General features: G+C 45.0%; 1 protein-coding gene across 1 annotated transcript in view; it reads left to right on the plus strand.

Annotated features, from left to right (window-relative positions):
- Positions 1–8,949: 8,949 nt before the first annotated feature.
- LOC144491718 (transmembrane prolyl 4-hydroxylase-like) overlaps positions 8,950–16,793 on the plus strand; it is a 54,436-nt gene continuing 46,592 nt past the window's right edge. Inside the window, exons 1-2 of the mRNA XM_078209932.1 lie at positions 8,950–9,417; positions 13,215–13,296. Coding sequence (XP_078066058.1) covers positions 9,133–9,417; positions 13,215–13,296 — 367 coding nt within the window. The 5' untranslated portion in view covers positions 8,950–9,132. The remainder of the gene's footprint in view (positions 9,418–13,214; positions 13,297–16,793) is intronic.

Below are 16,793 nucleotides of genomic sequence, written 5' to 3' on the forward strand. Positions count from 1 at the left end.
ACCTGTACACCTTACCCCATAGCCCTATAACTTGTTTCCTCTCAGGTGTTATCCCTTTTGAAAGCCATGTTTGAACCTGTCCCCACCACACCCTCAGCCAGATCCTAATACATTTGCTGCATAAAAACATTTCCCCCATTTCATCATTGCTTCTTTTTCCAATCACCTTAAATCGGTGACCTCTGGTTCTTGACCCCTCTGCCAATGGGAACAGTTTCTCGCTGTCTGCTCTATCCAGAACATCTCTATTGAATCTTACTCCACAAGTCTCATTCCCTCTGCTTCTCTTATCTCTCACTTTCTGTCTCTCTTTGCTCCCTCTCTGTCTCACCACCTCCTCCCTCTCTCTATTTTCTCCTACTGTCCCATTTCTCTCCCTTTGACTGCTTTCCTCTTCTGCTCCAGCTCACTCTGACTCTCACACCCTCCCACTTGCTCTTTATCTCTTGCACCCACCTCTCTCCTCTTCACCATTCACTCACTTTCCCTGCATCTTTCTTCAGTCTCTCCTTTTCTCTCCGTTTTGATGTTGTTTCATTTTAATGCCCCTCTTCTGTCTGTAACGTGCAGCAAACCCCCACCCCCCCACCCCCCCACCCCCCACGGCTGTTTCCGTACTCTCCTCAAACTGAGTTAATTCAACACAGAACCCAATTAAGAATCACAGAAGTAGCTCCAATCAGATAATGTTTTGTCCTGGGCTGCATTAGTGTTTTAGATACTTTGTGAAAGGGTCAAAATTGAATTTTGAATCCCATTATTATTCTTCTTTAAATCTGTGGAATATCCAGATGTCTCAATCAGACTCAGTTATTCTGCAATTTTATGTTTTAACTCCCCACAAATTATATGGGATGGAATATGGGAAAATACAGGCCTGAGAGAACACTACAATTAAAAAGGCTAGTGTCAAACATAATCATGCTCAACCAACACTCTGGCGAATCTCTGTGCAAGTGTTCCTCTTTTGTTCCCACTCTCTACCTCCCTGGAGAATCTGTTCCACACGTTCACCTTTCTCTGCATAAAATAATTCAATCTAAAATGTCCACGTGCCTTCCCTTGTGGTAAAACATGGTAATGTTGACCCTGTACCTCAATTACTTTTCCCCCCATATCCCACGCTCTTCACCCATAAGGTTTTATGTTTATTATTTTTAAGTTTAAGTTTATTTAATAGAGTCACAAGTAGGCTTACATTAACATTGCCACGAAGTTAAGCACTAAGGAAGGCTTCAGTTTGGCCTGCTATCATTTTGATTTGATTTATTATTGTCACATGTATTAGTATACAGTGAAAAATATTGTTTCTTGTGCGCTATACAGACAAAGCATACCGTTCATAGAGAAGGAAAGGAGAGAGTGTAGAATGTAGTGTTACAGTCATAACCAGGGTGTAGATAAAAGATCAACTTCGTGCGAGGTAGGTCCATTCGAAAGTCTGATGGCAGCTGTTCTTGAGTTGGTTGGTATGCGACCTCAGGCTTTTGTATCTTTTTCCTGAAGGGAGAAGGTGGAAGAGAGAATGTCCGGGGTACGCGGGGGTCCTTAATTATGCTGGCTGCTTTGCCGGGGCAGCGGGACGTGTAGACAGAGTCAATGGATGGGAGGCTGGTTTGTGTGATGGATTGGGCTACATTCACAAACCTTTTGTAGTTTCTTGCGGACTTGGGCAGAGCAGGAGCCATACAAAGCTGTGATACAACTAGAAAGAATGCTTTCTATGGTGCATCTGTAAAAGTTGGGGCGAGAGTTGTAGTTGACATGCCAAATTTCCTTATTCTTCTGAGAAAGTAGAGACATACATTGAGCCGAACTGTACACATTAGAAATGTAGAACATTTATGTCACATGAGGCCAATCAGCCCATCATGCTGGTGCCAGCCAAATAATAAGTTATCCACCCTAATGCCACGATACAACTCTTGCTCTGAAGCTTTGTGTTTAAGCCTCTCGGTTGCTGTTCAGTAAAGGAGACACGAGTTCTGCTTCTTCATAAACTCCTTTTATTTCTTTGATCCAACTCCACGTACAATTCTCCACCAACACTTAGTGCCACCTGTGGCCCCTTTATTTATCAGTGACTTCTATTGAATAATTGACATCAAATTAGGACTTAATTGGAAGGTATGTTAACCCATTCCTAACACCCTGTCGGGCCAAATACATATCCAAGTTATGTTTTACAAGCATTGAGGCTTTTCTGTTACCAGCATCTTTTTCATGCAGTGAGTTGCAGATCCCGACCAGCCTCTGGGTGAAAACAAAGTCTCAAGGCCCCTTTACTTCTGCTAATCATTTTAAACCGATGTCCCTGGATATTAACCTCTCTGCTAAGGAAATTGTTTCTTCCCGTCCACTCTATTTGGGTCCCTCAGAATTTTAAGCACCTTAATTAAATCTTCTCTCAGCTTCCTATGTTCCAAAGAAAACAACCCTGGTGGAATCCAATCTTTCCGCATAGATAAAATTCTCCATTCCTGGTCAAATCCTCATAAATCTCCTTTGTATCTTCTCAAATGCAACCATATCTATTCTGTAGTGTGGTGGCCAGAACTATACATTGTACTCTAGCTGTGGCCCAGCTAGTATTTGATAAAGTCCAAGCTAAACTCTCTGTTTAGATTCTATGCCTTGGCTAATATTGGAAAGTATCCCATATGTCTTCTTAACCACCTTATTTACACCAGGTGTAGCCATACCACTCCTTATTATCGCCTCCTGGGATGAGGTCAGTCTATGCTTATACATTCCAAGAACCAGTTGGCTTTCCTCAGCACAATTGAGGGTGGCATGGTGGCACAGTAGTGAGCACTGTTGCCTCACAGTCCCAGGGACCCGGGCTCGATCCCTGGCTTGGGTCACTGTCTGTGAGGAGTTTGCACGTTCTCCCCGTGTCTGCGTGGGTTTCCTCCAGATGCTCTGGTTTCCTCCTACAGTACGAAAGACCATAGAACCATAGAAAATTACAGCTCAGAAACAGGCCTTTTGGCCCTTCTTGTCTGTGCCGAACCATTTTTTGCCTAGTCCCACTGACCTGCACTTGGACCATATCCCTCCACACCCCTCTCATCCATGAACCCGTCCAAGTTTTTCTTAAATGTTAAAAGTGACCCTGCATTTACCACTTTATCCAGCAGCTCATTCCACACTCCCACCACTCTCTGCGTGAAGAAGCCCCCCCTAATATTCCCTTTAAACTTTTCTCCTTTCACCCTTAACCCATGCCCTCTGGTTTTTTTCTCCCCTAGCCTCAGCGGAAAAAGCCTGCTTGCATTCACTCTATCTATACCCATCAAAATCTTATACACCTCTATCAAATCTCCCCTCAATCTTCTACGCTCCAGGGAATAAAGTCCCAACCTATTCAATCTCTCCCTATAACTCAGCTTCTCAAGTCCCGGCAACATCCTTGTGAACCTTCTCTGCACTCTTTCAACCTTATTTACATCCTTCCTGTAACTAGGTGACCAAAACTGTACACAATACTCCAAATTCGGCCTCACCAATGCCTTATATAACCTTGATGTGGAGATGCCGGCGTTGGACTGGGGTAAACACAGTAAGAAGTTTAACAACACCAGGTTAAAGTCCAACAGGTTTATTTGGTAGCAAAAGCAAATTTGCTACCAAACAAACCTGTTGGACTTTAACCTGGTGTTGTTAAACTTCTTATTATATAACCTTACCATAACACTCCAACTTTTATACTCAAGACATGCTGGTTAGGTGCATTGGCATGCTAAATTCTCCTTCAGTGTACCCGAACAGGCACCGGAGTGTGGCGACTTGGGGATTTTCACAGTGAGTCCATTGCAGTGTTACTTGTGACACAAATAAATAAACTAACTAATAAAACACTGCCAGCAATGCCCAGATTCCGGGAATGAACATTAGGATGCTAAGTCCAGTTGCTACCTGCCACTGTGTCACCTTACCCTGCCAGTTAGTGCAGACATCAAGGGCAGCTACACCTCCTGAACTGCCAGTTTTGGTCACCCTGTTATAGGAAAGACATTGATAAACTGGAAAGAGTGCAGAGAAGATTTACAAGGATGTTGCCAGGACTAGTGGGCCTGAGTTATAGGGAGAGGTTGGCCAGGCGAGGACTTTATTCCTTGGATCGTAGGAGAATGAGGGGTGACCTTATTGAGTTGTATAAAATCATGAGGGGCATCGATAGGATGAACGCACATAGTCTATTTCCCAAGGAAGGGGAATTGAAAATTAGAGGGCATAGGTTTAAGGTGAGAGGGGAAAGATTCAAAAGGGATCTGAGGGGCAACTTCTTCACGCAGAGGGTGGTGTGTGTATGGAATGATCTGCCAGAGAAAGTGGTTGAGGCGGGTACAATAGCAACATTTAAAAAGCATTTGGATAAGTACATGGATGGGAAAGGATTAGAGGGATATGGGCCAAACACGGGCAATTGGGACTAGCCAAGAGGGCACCACAGTTGGCATGGACTGGTTGGGCCGAAAAGCCTGTTTCCATGATGTATTGCACTCTGACTTTATGGCAACTTATTAAATTGTCACCTCTGCTAAGCTATCCGCTGCCTATCGACAATGAGGTTAGCAGTATCTAGAAAAGCCAGAACATTTCCTTGTTGCCTTGTTTTGAGCCAAACACCTTGGACTTTGCCCAAGGAACACTGTAATGCAGTAAACTGAAGATATTCTCTGCTTGCAATGCAGATTTTCTGTCGCATTTTGTCAGTGGCCACACTTTTGTATGGCTCTGGCACTCTCTGGTGTTCCAATTTGGCATTACAGCATAAATACTTGCAATTATTGGAGCTGGCCACAGTAGCATAACCAGGCTTGAATAGAGCTGGAAAATGATTGACACTTTGGATTGAGACCCAGAAATGTAAGAAAAGAAGACGGAATGAAAGGCTCTGAGAGATTCAATGTTCCAAGAAATATAGATAAATCAAACTCCAATAATCTGTTTAACATCAGGACAGGATTGGGCTTGTGGCGATCTCTCCCTGCCTTTGTCACATCAAGACTCACACAACAGCAACCACCACCGGTGCAAGACATTGGAGGGCAACTGTCACACATGCACTTCAACAAGCAGTCACCTAAGACAGGAGGGAGGGGAGAAAGTTGCCATGAAAAGAGGAATCAACAGACCAAAGAACAGAGCAGAAACAAGAACATAATTAAAACACAATGAAGGGATGTGCAAAGATATCTGAAAAGGGAAAAGGTGATATGATTCCATGCCATGCTGCTTTAGTCCAAACATGTCCCCTCACACCTCTTCCCTTTCCCCCCTGACATCCCCCCCTCACTCTCCTGCCTCTCCTCCCCACCACATCCCTCCCCTCCTCCAGCCTTCCCTTTCCCCCTGTTCCTCTCCTCCAGCCCTCCCACTCCTCCAGCCCTCCCCTCCCACTGCCCTTCCCCTCCACCCCTTCCCCAGCTTTGGCCCAAACATATCCCAAGAATAAAGCATTGTAATGCAGGCAGCAGATTGAAGATGTTCTATTCCTCTGCTACAGGTTGATAACTGGTGCTTAAAAGCAAGATCGATTCCTAATGAGGAGATTGTATAAATGCTGTGCGTACACTCTGTATTTACAGCTTGTATGCTGCATGCACACCCCACATACATTATGTGCATACTCTACACTTAGAACTGTTAGGATACCAGATGAGAAACCCCAAGGTATATCATGAAACCAGACCAGATCCCAACCATTTTTCTACTTTGGCATTAATGTGAGGATAAGATGTTTCACTCCATGCATGATTCTACTGACACACTGGGGATCTTTTATCAAAACAAATTTTATTCACCAACATAATTTAACTATAACAAATGAATTAGCTTAACATTTGACAATTGAACAATACTTAAACATGACAAGCTACAATTCTTAACTGCTAACCTAACATTATAAGTTCCAATTCAGGCAATATTCATCTTATAGACTTAAACCTCTCTCTAAAATTAGTTTTCAAATTAAATGGCTTTTTAATTATGCTGGCTGCTTTGCCGGGGCAGCGGGACGTGTAGACAGAGTCAATGGATGGGAGGCTGGTTTGTGTGATGGATTGGGCTACATTCACAACCTTTTGTAGTTTCTTGCAGACTTGGGCAGAGGAGCCATACCAAGCTGTGATACATCCGGAAAGAATGCTTTCTATGGTGCATCTGTAAAAGTTGGCGAGAGTTGTAGTTGACATGCCAAATTTCCTTATTCTTGCCTTTGCAAACTCACTTTTAGCCGAGTTTACCACCAAGCCTGGCTCCTGACGTTGACCGAACAATTCTTTCAAATGTTTCAAATGTTCCTTCCATGTCTGACTGAAAACCGCCAGATTGTCTATGTACACCACACAATTAGTTAGTCCAGAATTGACCTTATTGGTTAGTCTTTGGAATGTTGCTGATGCACTTTTCATTCCAAATGGCCTGACTTTAAACTGGTGCACAGCACTTGGTGTCATGAAAGCCAAAATCTCCTTTGTTCTTTTGGATAAAGGTACTTGCCAATATCCTTTATGTAAATCAAGTTTAGAAATGAAACTTGCTTGTCCCACCTTCTCAATTGAGTCTTCCAATCAAGGAATAGGATATGAATCTGACTTTGTAACTGCATTAACTTTTCTATAGTCCACACACAATCGTTGTGTACCATCTGGTTTTGGTACCATCAACGTGGGTGAGCTCCACTCTCTGCAATTCACTTTAATTATATCATTCTTAACCATGCTTCCCATCTCCTTTTGAACCTGTGCCAATTTTAGTGGGTTAGGTCTATATACCTGTTGCTTAATTGGAACAGCATTTCCTGCATCTACATTATGCACAATTGCTTTAGTATTTCCCAGTTTCTTCCCACAAATTGCTCTACATGATTGAAATAACTCTTTCAGGTCATTTCGATTTTACTCCAGATAATTACTCAATTGATCCTAATTTCTGATTACTTCCTCATTGTTCAATCTAATTTGAGGAATATCAAGTTCAGAATCATCTGGATTTGTGTCTACACTTTGAGTTGTAACTAACATATCCTTCTTCTGCTTTCCTTCCCTATCAAAACAGTTTGAGCATATTAACATGTCACACTCTATGAGTATTCCTTCTGTCTGATATTTTTATCAAACAATTCACCTCATTCAATTTTCTTTCGATTTGATAAAGTCTACTAAACTTTTATTTTATAGGTTCATCTACCACTGGTAATAATACCAATACTTTATTGCCACTGGCAAAGCTATAAATTTTGATTTCTTATCCGCTTCCTTTTTCATCACATGCTGTGCCACTTTTAAGCGCCGTCTAGGCTACTCACCAGCCCTAGTTAATCTTTTCCTAAAGTTTGATACAGAGTGCAACACTGTAGTCTCAGAATGCTGACTCATCAATTTCTACTTGATCAATTTAAGTGTTCCTCTTACCTCATGACCAAAAAATAATTCAATTGGACTAAATTTAGTTGATTCAGAAGGTGCATCCTTATTTGCAAAAAGTACAAATGGAATTCCTTTATACCAATCTTCTGGATAATCCTGACTATCAGCCCTCAACGTGGTCTTTAAAGTTTGATGCCACCCTGCATTTCTGCATGATATGCATGGATTTAAATTGCTATACTGCTAAACTATCCATAATTTCCCTGAATAACTTGACATTAAATTGGATCCTTGATCTGATTGTGTTTCTGTGGGTAGCCCACATCATAAAATTCCCACAGTGCAGGAGGCCCATTGAGTCTGTACCGACAACAATCTCACCCAGGCCCTATTTCTGTAACCCCACATATTTACCCTGCTAATCCCTCTAACCTACATATCTCGGGCTATTAAGGGGCAATTTAGCATAGCCAATCCAACTAACCCGCGCATCTTTGGACTGTGGGAGGAAACCGGAGCACCCGGAGGAAACCCATGCAGACATGGGGAGAACGTGCAAACTCCACACAGGAAGTCACCCTGGAGCTGTGAGGCAGCAGTGCTAACCACTGTGCTGCCGTGCCACCCCGAGCGGTACCTGGTAAAAAAATAAGTAATTCTTCAACAATCCTTTTAGCTGCAATATTATATAATGGAAAGGCCTCTGGAAATCTCGTAGACATATCCATATGGACAACAAATACTGATCCCCACTTTTCGTTTTAGGCAGGGATCCATAAGACAACACATAGGAGCAGAATTAGGCCACTCGGCCCATCGAGTCTGCTCCACCATTCAATCATGGCTGATATTTTTCACATCCCCATTCTCCTGCCTTTTTCCCATAACCCCTGATCCCCTTATCAATCAAGGACCTATCTCTGTCTTAAAGACACTCAGTGACCTGGCCTCCACAGCCTCCTGCGGCAAAGAGTTCCACAGATTCACCACTCTCTGGCTGAAGAAATTTCTCCTCATCTCTGTTTTAAAGGATCGTTCCTTCAGCCTGAGGTTGTGCCTCTGGTTCTAGTTTTTCCTACTAGTGGAAACATCCTCTCCACGTCCACTCTATCCAGGCCTTGCAGTATCCTGTGCGTGGTCCTTGTGTGGTCCCGCGCAATCAATTAGGGCCTTTGTAAAAGGTCCCTCAAATGTGGGGTTACGGGGATAGGGTGGGATTGTTGTCGGTGCAGGCTCGATGGGCCAAATGGCCTCCTTCTGCACTGTACATGCTTATGATAAATGCTCAATGAGTATTTAGGGTGCTGGTGTTATCACTGGTGGAGATTTTCCAATTCCTTGCCATGTGGCACGGCGACGTGATGACGTAACCAAGGTGAGGGCGGCGTGAGGCGACGCGGTGACATTTTTGAGGGCGGGGCGAAGGGGGACGCAGTGAGGGGGCGGGGCGAAACGACGCGGTGACGTGCTCAGAGGGAAGGGGCGACGCGGTGACGTACTCAGAGGGAATGGGCGGCGCGGTAATGTTGGTGAGGGCGGGATCTGACTACGCGGTGACGTCATCAGAGAGAAGGGGCGACGCGGTGACGTTCATGAGAGGGCGGGGCAGGCAGGCTGCGAGTCGCGAGCCCCGGTTTGAAAATAACGGCCGCGGGCGAGGGGAGGGGAGGAGTGAGGCGCTCTGAGGGCGGGAGAGGCGCTGGATCCGCTTACCGGAGCCGGGCGGGCGGGCTTTGCTCAGTGCTGGCCGCTGAAGATGTCCCAGAAGGACAGCGTGTGCTCCCGCTCCTATTTCGTGGTTGTCATGGTGTTTGTTCACGTTTACATCCTCAATGTGATGGCGCTGCTGCTCTATGTGTACTACACCAGCGAGAGCGCGCACCCGCCCGCCGACACCGGCACGCCCCCGACACTCGGGCAGGGCGCGGGCACGCCGCGGGAGCAGCTCGTCCCGCCCGCGCCCCCGCCAGAGGCCGCGCCCGCGTCCCCGCTGCAAGCCGACAGTCCGCTCGGCCGCCTGCACCGGCTGGAGGGCATCAAGGTGAGAGGGCAAGGGGGCGGGGTCAGAGGGCAAGGGGCGGGACAGCTGAGGGGAAGGGGTGGCACGTGGGGGCTGATTGGAGGGGGTCCTGAGGTGTTTCGGGGGAAGGGTCAGAGGGCAGGGGTCAGGGGGAGAGACAGGCGAGGGCAGGAATTAGGGGACGAGGCAGGGGTCAGGGAGGGACAAAAGAGAGCAGAGGTCAGAGGGGAGGGGATGACACAAAGGGGCTGGTTGCAAAGAGTCCTGAGATGTTTCAGGGGGAGAGACAGGAGAGGGTAGGGATCAGGGGAGGGCACAGGAGAGGTCAGAGGGGAGGGGATGACACGTGGGGGCTGGTTGCAGGGGGTCCTGAGATGTTTGGGGGGGGGGGTAGTCAGTGTGGAGGGGGCTGGGGGCAGGGAAGGGACAGAGGAGATGTTTCGGGGTGGGGGGGGGGAGGTATTGATCAGGGGGTGAAGGTTTTGAAGGTGTGAATCATGAGGGAGGGGCGGCATGTGGGGACAGAGCAGGGGGAGGAGGATGTCAGCGGGGATGGAGGGTTAGCGGTTGCTCAGAGGGATGGTAGGTGGTTCAGGGGAGGATGGAATAGTATGTGGGGGGGCGGGGGAGGTTTAGAGGAGTGAGAGATAGTCATGCTGGAGTGGGGTGTGTCAGGGTTAGGAGGATGCAGAGACAAGTGTGGCGAGACAGTGGCGATTAGGGGTAGGCAGAGATGGGGTAGGGACGGGGTGTTTGGGGACTGGACAAAGTGTGGACATGGGGTAGGGGGAGGCACAGGTCAGAGGAGGGAAGGCTGGGGACTGAACAAAGGTAGGGTATGTGGTGGGGTGTTGCAGGGAGAATATGGGGAGGGGATGGGACAGAATAAGGAACCAGAGAACGGTTCAGGCGAGAGGGAGGGGTGGGGGAAGCAGTGGATTGTGACCAAAGGGGGCTGGTGGTGGGGCTGGAAACAGGAGGAAACGATGATGGTGGGGTGGGGATGACCAGTAGTGAGAGAAGAAGCTTGAAGGGGGATGGGCCAGATGGGTAGGGACTGAAAATGGAGATGTCATGTGAGCACAGGAGGGCTGGCAAGTGAGATGAACTGGCTGCAGCGGGGGAATGTTGGGAGGACTGGGTGGTGTAGACTGGGCAGATACAGAGGGCATGGGCCTAACTGGGAGGGGTGCGAGACCATGGACAGGGGCATGCCCAAAGGGGTGAAATGAGGGAGCCAGAGTGGTTGAGGCAAATTAAGACCTGGTGGTAGGGGGAAAACACTGGGACTGGAGCGGTTTGGAGTTGGCTGACAGCAAGGCTGATGGGAATAGAGTGAGTTTTGGAGAGAATGCTGAAGTTTAGAAGGTTCAGGGAGCTTTGGGACTTATTAGGCTGGAATACTTGCTGGTTAGGGAGAGGGAAATGGAGAGAAAAAGCAAAACTACACTGGTTAGCACTGCTGTCTCACAGCGCCAAGGACCCGGGTTTGATTCCCGGCTTGGGTCACTGTGTGGAGTTTGCACGTTCACCCCGTGTCAGCATAGGTTTCCTCCGGGTGCTCTGGTTTCCTCCCACAGTCTGTAAGATGTGTAGGTTAGGTGCGTTGGCCATGCTAAATTCTCCTTCAGTGTACTCAAACAGGTGCAGGAGTGTGGCGCCTAGGGGATTTTCACAGTAACTTTGTTGCAATATTAATGTAAGCCTACTTGTGACACTAATACTTAAAACTTAGGGCGGCACGCTGGCACAGTGGGTAGCACTGCTGCCTCACAGCACCAGGGACCCGGGTTTGATTCCTAGCTTGGCTCACTGTCTGTGGTGAGTTTGCACATTCTCCTCGTGTTTGCAAGGATTTCCTCTAGGTGCTCCGGTTTCCTCCCACAGTCCAAAGATGTGTGGGTTAGGTGGATTGGCCATGCTAAATTGCCCCTTAGTGTCAGGGGGACTAACTAGGGTAAATGCATGGCATTATGGGGATAGGGCCTGGGTGGGATTGTGGTCAGTACATACTTGATGGGCCGAATGGCCTCCTTCTGGACTGTAGGGATGCTATGATTCTATGACTATTCTGTGACTGGGCAGTAACACTGACAACATTGAGCAGAGTGAGAGAGTACGTATATTAACCGATTTCAGGAATACGTAATCTGGTGAAATGGACTCATAGACGGTAGATGACATTTAATGCAGTAAAGTGTGAAGTGATGCATTTCAAAAGGAAGAATGAGATGAGGCGATATAGACAAAATGGTACAAATTTAAAGAGAAGTGAAGAGACCTGGAACTTCACAGGCACAAAACTTTGCAGGTGGCATGACAAGTTAATAGAGCTATTTTTTAAAAAATGCACTAGATTTTGAATATAATTATAGAATACAGCAAGGAGGTTTTGCTCAACTTGTATAAATCAGTGGCCAAATCCAGTTGGAGTATTGTGTGAATTATTGGTTTCGGAAGAATGTCAAGATCTTGGGGAGGATGCAGAGGAGATTTGTTGGCATGGTATCAGCCACAAGGGATTTTAGTGAATTGGAGATGGTGGGACTGTTGTTCTAAGAACAGAGAAGGTCAAAGAGAAGTTTAATTCAAAATTATGAGTGATTTTTGACAGAGTAAATAGCAATAAACTGTTTCCAATGACAGGCAGTCAGTCACCATTGACCACAGGTTTAAAGTTATTGCTAAAAGAAACGGGCTGGGGTGTGGCAGGAAGAGAATTTTTTTTAATGCAGCAAGTTTCCATCAGGAGAGCATTGTCTGAAAAGGTGGTGGAAGCAGGTTCAATAAGAACCTTCAAATGGGAATTGAGTAATACGGTTATAGGGAAAGAGCTGGAGTCAGGGACTAATTCAATAGTTCTTTCAGCAAGTTGGCACATCCTTACTGAGCTGGATAGCCCCCTGTGCCGTACAATTCAAGTGATAAATTGGGAAAACAAAGTGTTAACAGCACTGAAACTAAGGACTTGGGGAAAGAACAAATTATTTTGATCAGGGACATGTGACTTATTGGCTTAATTGTGTTTGGAACCATGAAACGTTTTGTGAAAATGCTGTTATTGACAAAGAATATTTGATTTTGCAGCGCAGTTCTTTCACATTGAATTAAAATATTCATCTTCATAGAATCATACAGTTTAGAAGAGACCCTTTGGCCCATGATTTGATTTGCTCATTTGAAGGCCGCCTTTGTGTTGTATCAATTGTGAGATGCATCGAACGTTTGATAGAATGTACAGCACGGAGACAGGCCCTTCATTGGTTGCATTGGGCTTGGATTTTAACAACCTTTGGGTTGTAGGAAGAAAGACCAACTTGGGAGAGACTAGAAGTTCCAGAGAGGTGAGATCTTGCAAAGAGTGAATTGGAAGGCAGTGTGATGAGTCTTCATTTCAATTTGGTGAGAATGGACGGAGGAGAAAATGTGTGATAGCGTAATTGGGGCTGAGGACAAACACGAGAGGCAAGTTCAGAGGAGGGACGACCAAAATAGTATTGTTAAAATGCAAATAAGGAAGGTTGCAGCACTGAGGTGAGGTGCAAAGAGGACTATTCATCAGATCCACCCCTTCTATCTTGACCTTAATGCAATAAAAATGTCAGAAGTGATCCAGGTGGGCTATTGGGAGGGTCAGTAATTGAAAAGCTCACCACTTTTGCAACTTAAAATTATTTTAATGCGAACTCTTAATATGAGAATGCATTTAATTTCTGTTACATTGGCTCATCAGTTAGTGGATGTGTCAGCTTGATTTGCATCCTTGATATTCATATTTTGTCACTTTATATTAACAACTTTCTTTTGTTTCTTTGCAGGTTGGCCACATGCAGAAAGTGGATCTTGTCCCAAACAAAGTACATTACTTGAAAACGCTGAGCTTAAAACCACTTCTATTTGGTAAGGATTTGAAGGCAGCTTTCAGTTAGCTTGGACGATTGGCATTTGAACCCTTCTCTTATTGTGTTTGAAGTCAGAATCCAGAATGAAAGCTTTCACACAAAAGGCAACGGTTACAACACCGAGTCACCGAGTTGGTGCCTTGAAAATCCAGTTTTGTGGTGTCTGCTATTACAGGGCGCTGGGGACTAAAATAATGTCCAGATGGCATCAGCTCAAAACTGTATTGTGTGCGAGTCCAAATCATCCCCTGAGGTGTATGAATTTCACGGTGTAGGATATCAAATTCTGTGTATCGGCGAGGGAGGAGTAGAGGTAGTAACATGGTACAAGTCAACTTCTACTGTACCAGATTGATTCTGGGGATGAAGGTGTTGACATACGCGGAGAGATTAAACAGTTTGGGCTTATACGCGCTGGGGTTTAGAAGGATGAGAGGGGATCTCATCGAGGTATGTAAAATTTTTAAAGGGATTGACAAAGTAAATGTAGACCAAATGTTTCCTCTTATGTGTCAATCTCGGACAAGAGGTCACAGGTATAGGTTGAGAGGCATTAGATTTAAAACTGAGATGAGGAGGAACTACTTCTCTGAGGGTGGTGAATTTGTGGAACTCGCTGCCCCATAACGCAGTGAAGTCTGAATCATTGAATGGTTTCAAGAAGGAGATATATTTTGAATAAAAATAGGGATATGGGGAACAGGTGGGAAGATGGATTTGATACTAGGGAGAGATCAGCCATGATCTGATTGAGCCTGCTCCGCCATTCAAAGGGTTGAATTTACCTACTTCTGTTCCTAATTCATATGTTCCTATGTTGTTTTTGTCTCACTGTCAAAAAGACATCTTAACACGGGCAAATGATCATTACAAAATGAGCTGAACCTATCACAAACATCACTTTTGCTTTGAGTTTTTATTTTATTTTCTCTCCTGAAGACACTGCATACAGTGAGAAATTTTGACCTGGAACCTAAAAAGAGGGCAATAAAAGTGTAAGGAAAATTTATAATTCCTTTAAAATGTCTGCGGAGTATATAATTGTTTTCAAAGAATGTTTGTTTGAAAATGGCTTTGAGTTTTATCAGTTGTAAAGGGATCAATTATAATTTTCTTGAATGGTAAGAAATACTGGCCCATGTGACCTAGGCAATCCTTGACCTGGATGCATTTGGGGAGGCAATGGCCTAGACTATTAATCCAAAAACTCAGTTAATGTCCTGGGGACTCGGGTTTGAATCCCACCACGGCAGATGGTGGAACTTGAATTCAATACAAAATATTTGGAATTAAGAATCTGCTGATGACCATGAAACCATGGAGATAGATATATTTCTAATAAAAATAGGGATAAGGGGATATGGGGAACAGGTGGGAAGGTGGATTTGATACTAGGGAGAGATCAGCCCTAATCTGATTGAATGGTGAAAAAATCCATCCAGAACGCTAATGTCCTTTAGGGAAGGAAATCTGTCATCCTTATCTGGTCTGGCCTACATGTGACTCCAGAGCCACAGCACTGTGGTTGTCTCTGAAATGGCCTAGTGAGCTACTCGGATGTATCAGCGTTTCAAGAAGGCAGTTCACCTTCTCAAGGGCAACTAGGGATGGGCAATAAATGCTGGCCAGCCAGTGATGCCCATGTCCCACGAATGAGTAAAGAAAAACCCAACAGGAAAGAAGTTTGACATACAGAAGCCATGTGAGTAGGGGCAAAGCTGCAGCAGGGAAAGAACAGAGAAGGCACATACATGTGTAGCTGGAATAAAGTTAAAAAGGACCGAAAGCTGAAGGCAGGGTTAGAGCAGAAACAGCTGATTTGGACTGTATATGGCTGTTCTTCAATTCTCCCAGAACTGGCCTGGCAGTTTAACAGGGAGTCAGAAAGACCTATCTCTGGGGATTCTGTGCTATCAAGACTGTTGTAATCTATCTAAGGAGGTTCTGTTGGAGTGTACCGTTTGGGTGTCTCTGCAGGACTCGGATGGAGTGGAGCTCCTGTTGCAGGTGACTCGAGGACCAAATCCTTTGAGTGGAAAAAGTGAAAGATTTTACGATCCGGAGTCAGAGTTGGAAAGACTGTGAGATTGCACATGGTGCCAAGTTTTTGCAGGGTGTGATAAGAGTGTTTGCTATCTCATGAGGTAGTCCTTGTTGTATCTACTATTCCATGTGTAATTTATATTTGCCTAATTATTTCAGGTTTATTCTAATTTTTATTGAAGTTAAAGCTGCAAAAAGTGAAGTCTTGTTGGTAATTTCATGATTTTGGACGTGAAGTTTCACCAATATCATTGATGTTTTGTTCTTGTGTGAATGAAGAAAGTGAGTGTTGACTGGTTATATGGCCTTGAGTAGCATTATAGTCGCGTCTGATCCAGTTATTGGGCATCGCCATGTGCATTTCAAAAGGAGTCAATGGGTGATCATGAGGTGCAGAAAACCCACTTTATTTCCTACTTACCTGGGAATGATACCTGGGGCACAGATAAGGTGGTTAAGAAGGCATGTGGGATACTTGCCTTTATTAGCCGAGGCTTAGAATATAAGAACAGGGAGGTTATAGAAACATAGAAGATAGGAGGAGGCCATTTGGCCCTTCGAGCCTGCTCTGCCATTCATTGCGATCATGGCTGATCATCCAACTCAATAGCCTAAACCTGCTTTTTCACAGTTATGATGGAACTGTGTAAACTGTTCGTTAGGCTACAGCTAAAGCACTGTATGCAGTTCTGATTGCCACACTATAGGAAAGATGTGATTGTACCAGAAAGGGTAAGAGGAGATTCACCAGGATGTTGCCTGGGCTGGAGCGTTTCAACTGTGAAGAGAGGCTGGGGTTGTTTTCTTTAGAGCAGAGCAGACTGAGGGAGGACCCATTATGTATAACATTGAGGGAAATAGGCAGGAAGAACTTTTCCCCTTTAGTTGAGGGGTCAATAATCAAGTGGCATAGATTTAAGGTCTGGGGCAGGAGATTTAGAGGGGGTTTGAGGAAAATATTTTCGCCTGCAGGGTGGTGGGAATCTGGAAGTCACTACCTGAAAGATTAGTAGAGGCAGGAACACTCAACATTTAAGCATTTAGATGAGCACTTGAAGCCTACAGACCAAGCGCTGGAAAATGGGATTAGAATAGATAGGTGCTTGATGGCCAATGCAAATATGATTGGCCAAAGGACCTCTTTCTGTACTGTAAAGCTCTATGATTCTCAAGGGAGGTTGAGAGTTTTTGTACCATGGCTGAGGTCACTCTATTCAGGACAGATGGAGAATTGTACTTTGACTTTCCTATTTGTGACTCAGTCCACTCTGAACTGAGCTAAGGAAATGCATCAAGTATTGTGCTTTTTAAATGAAGAACAATTTTATTATAAGTTTGTAGTACTTGTGTGTTCATGCTTTGCAATGAAGGATTAACATCAATAAACTGAAGAAAAGTTGAAGTATCAATGTACAGTACAGAATAAAGGCAATTGGCTCTGAACGTTGCTGG

The sequence above is a fragment of the Mustelus asterias genome, chromosome 3 (assembly GCF_964213995.1).
Source record: "Mustelus asterias chromosome 3, sMusAst1.hap1.1, whole genome shotgun sequence".
In the NCBI taxonomy this organism is placed as follows: domain Eukaryota; kingdom Metazoa; phylum Chordata; class Chondrichthyes; order Carcharhiniformes; family Triakidae; genus Mustelus; species Mustelus asterias.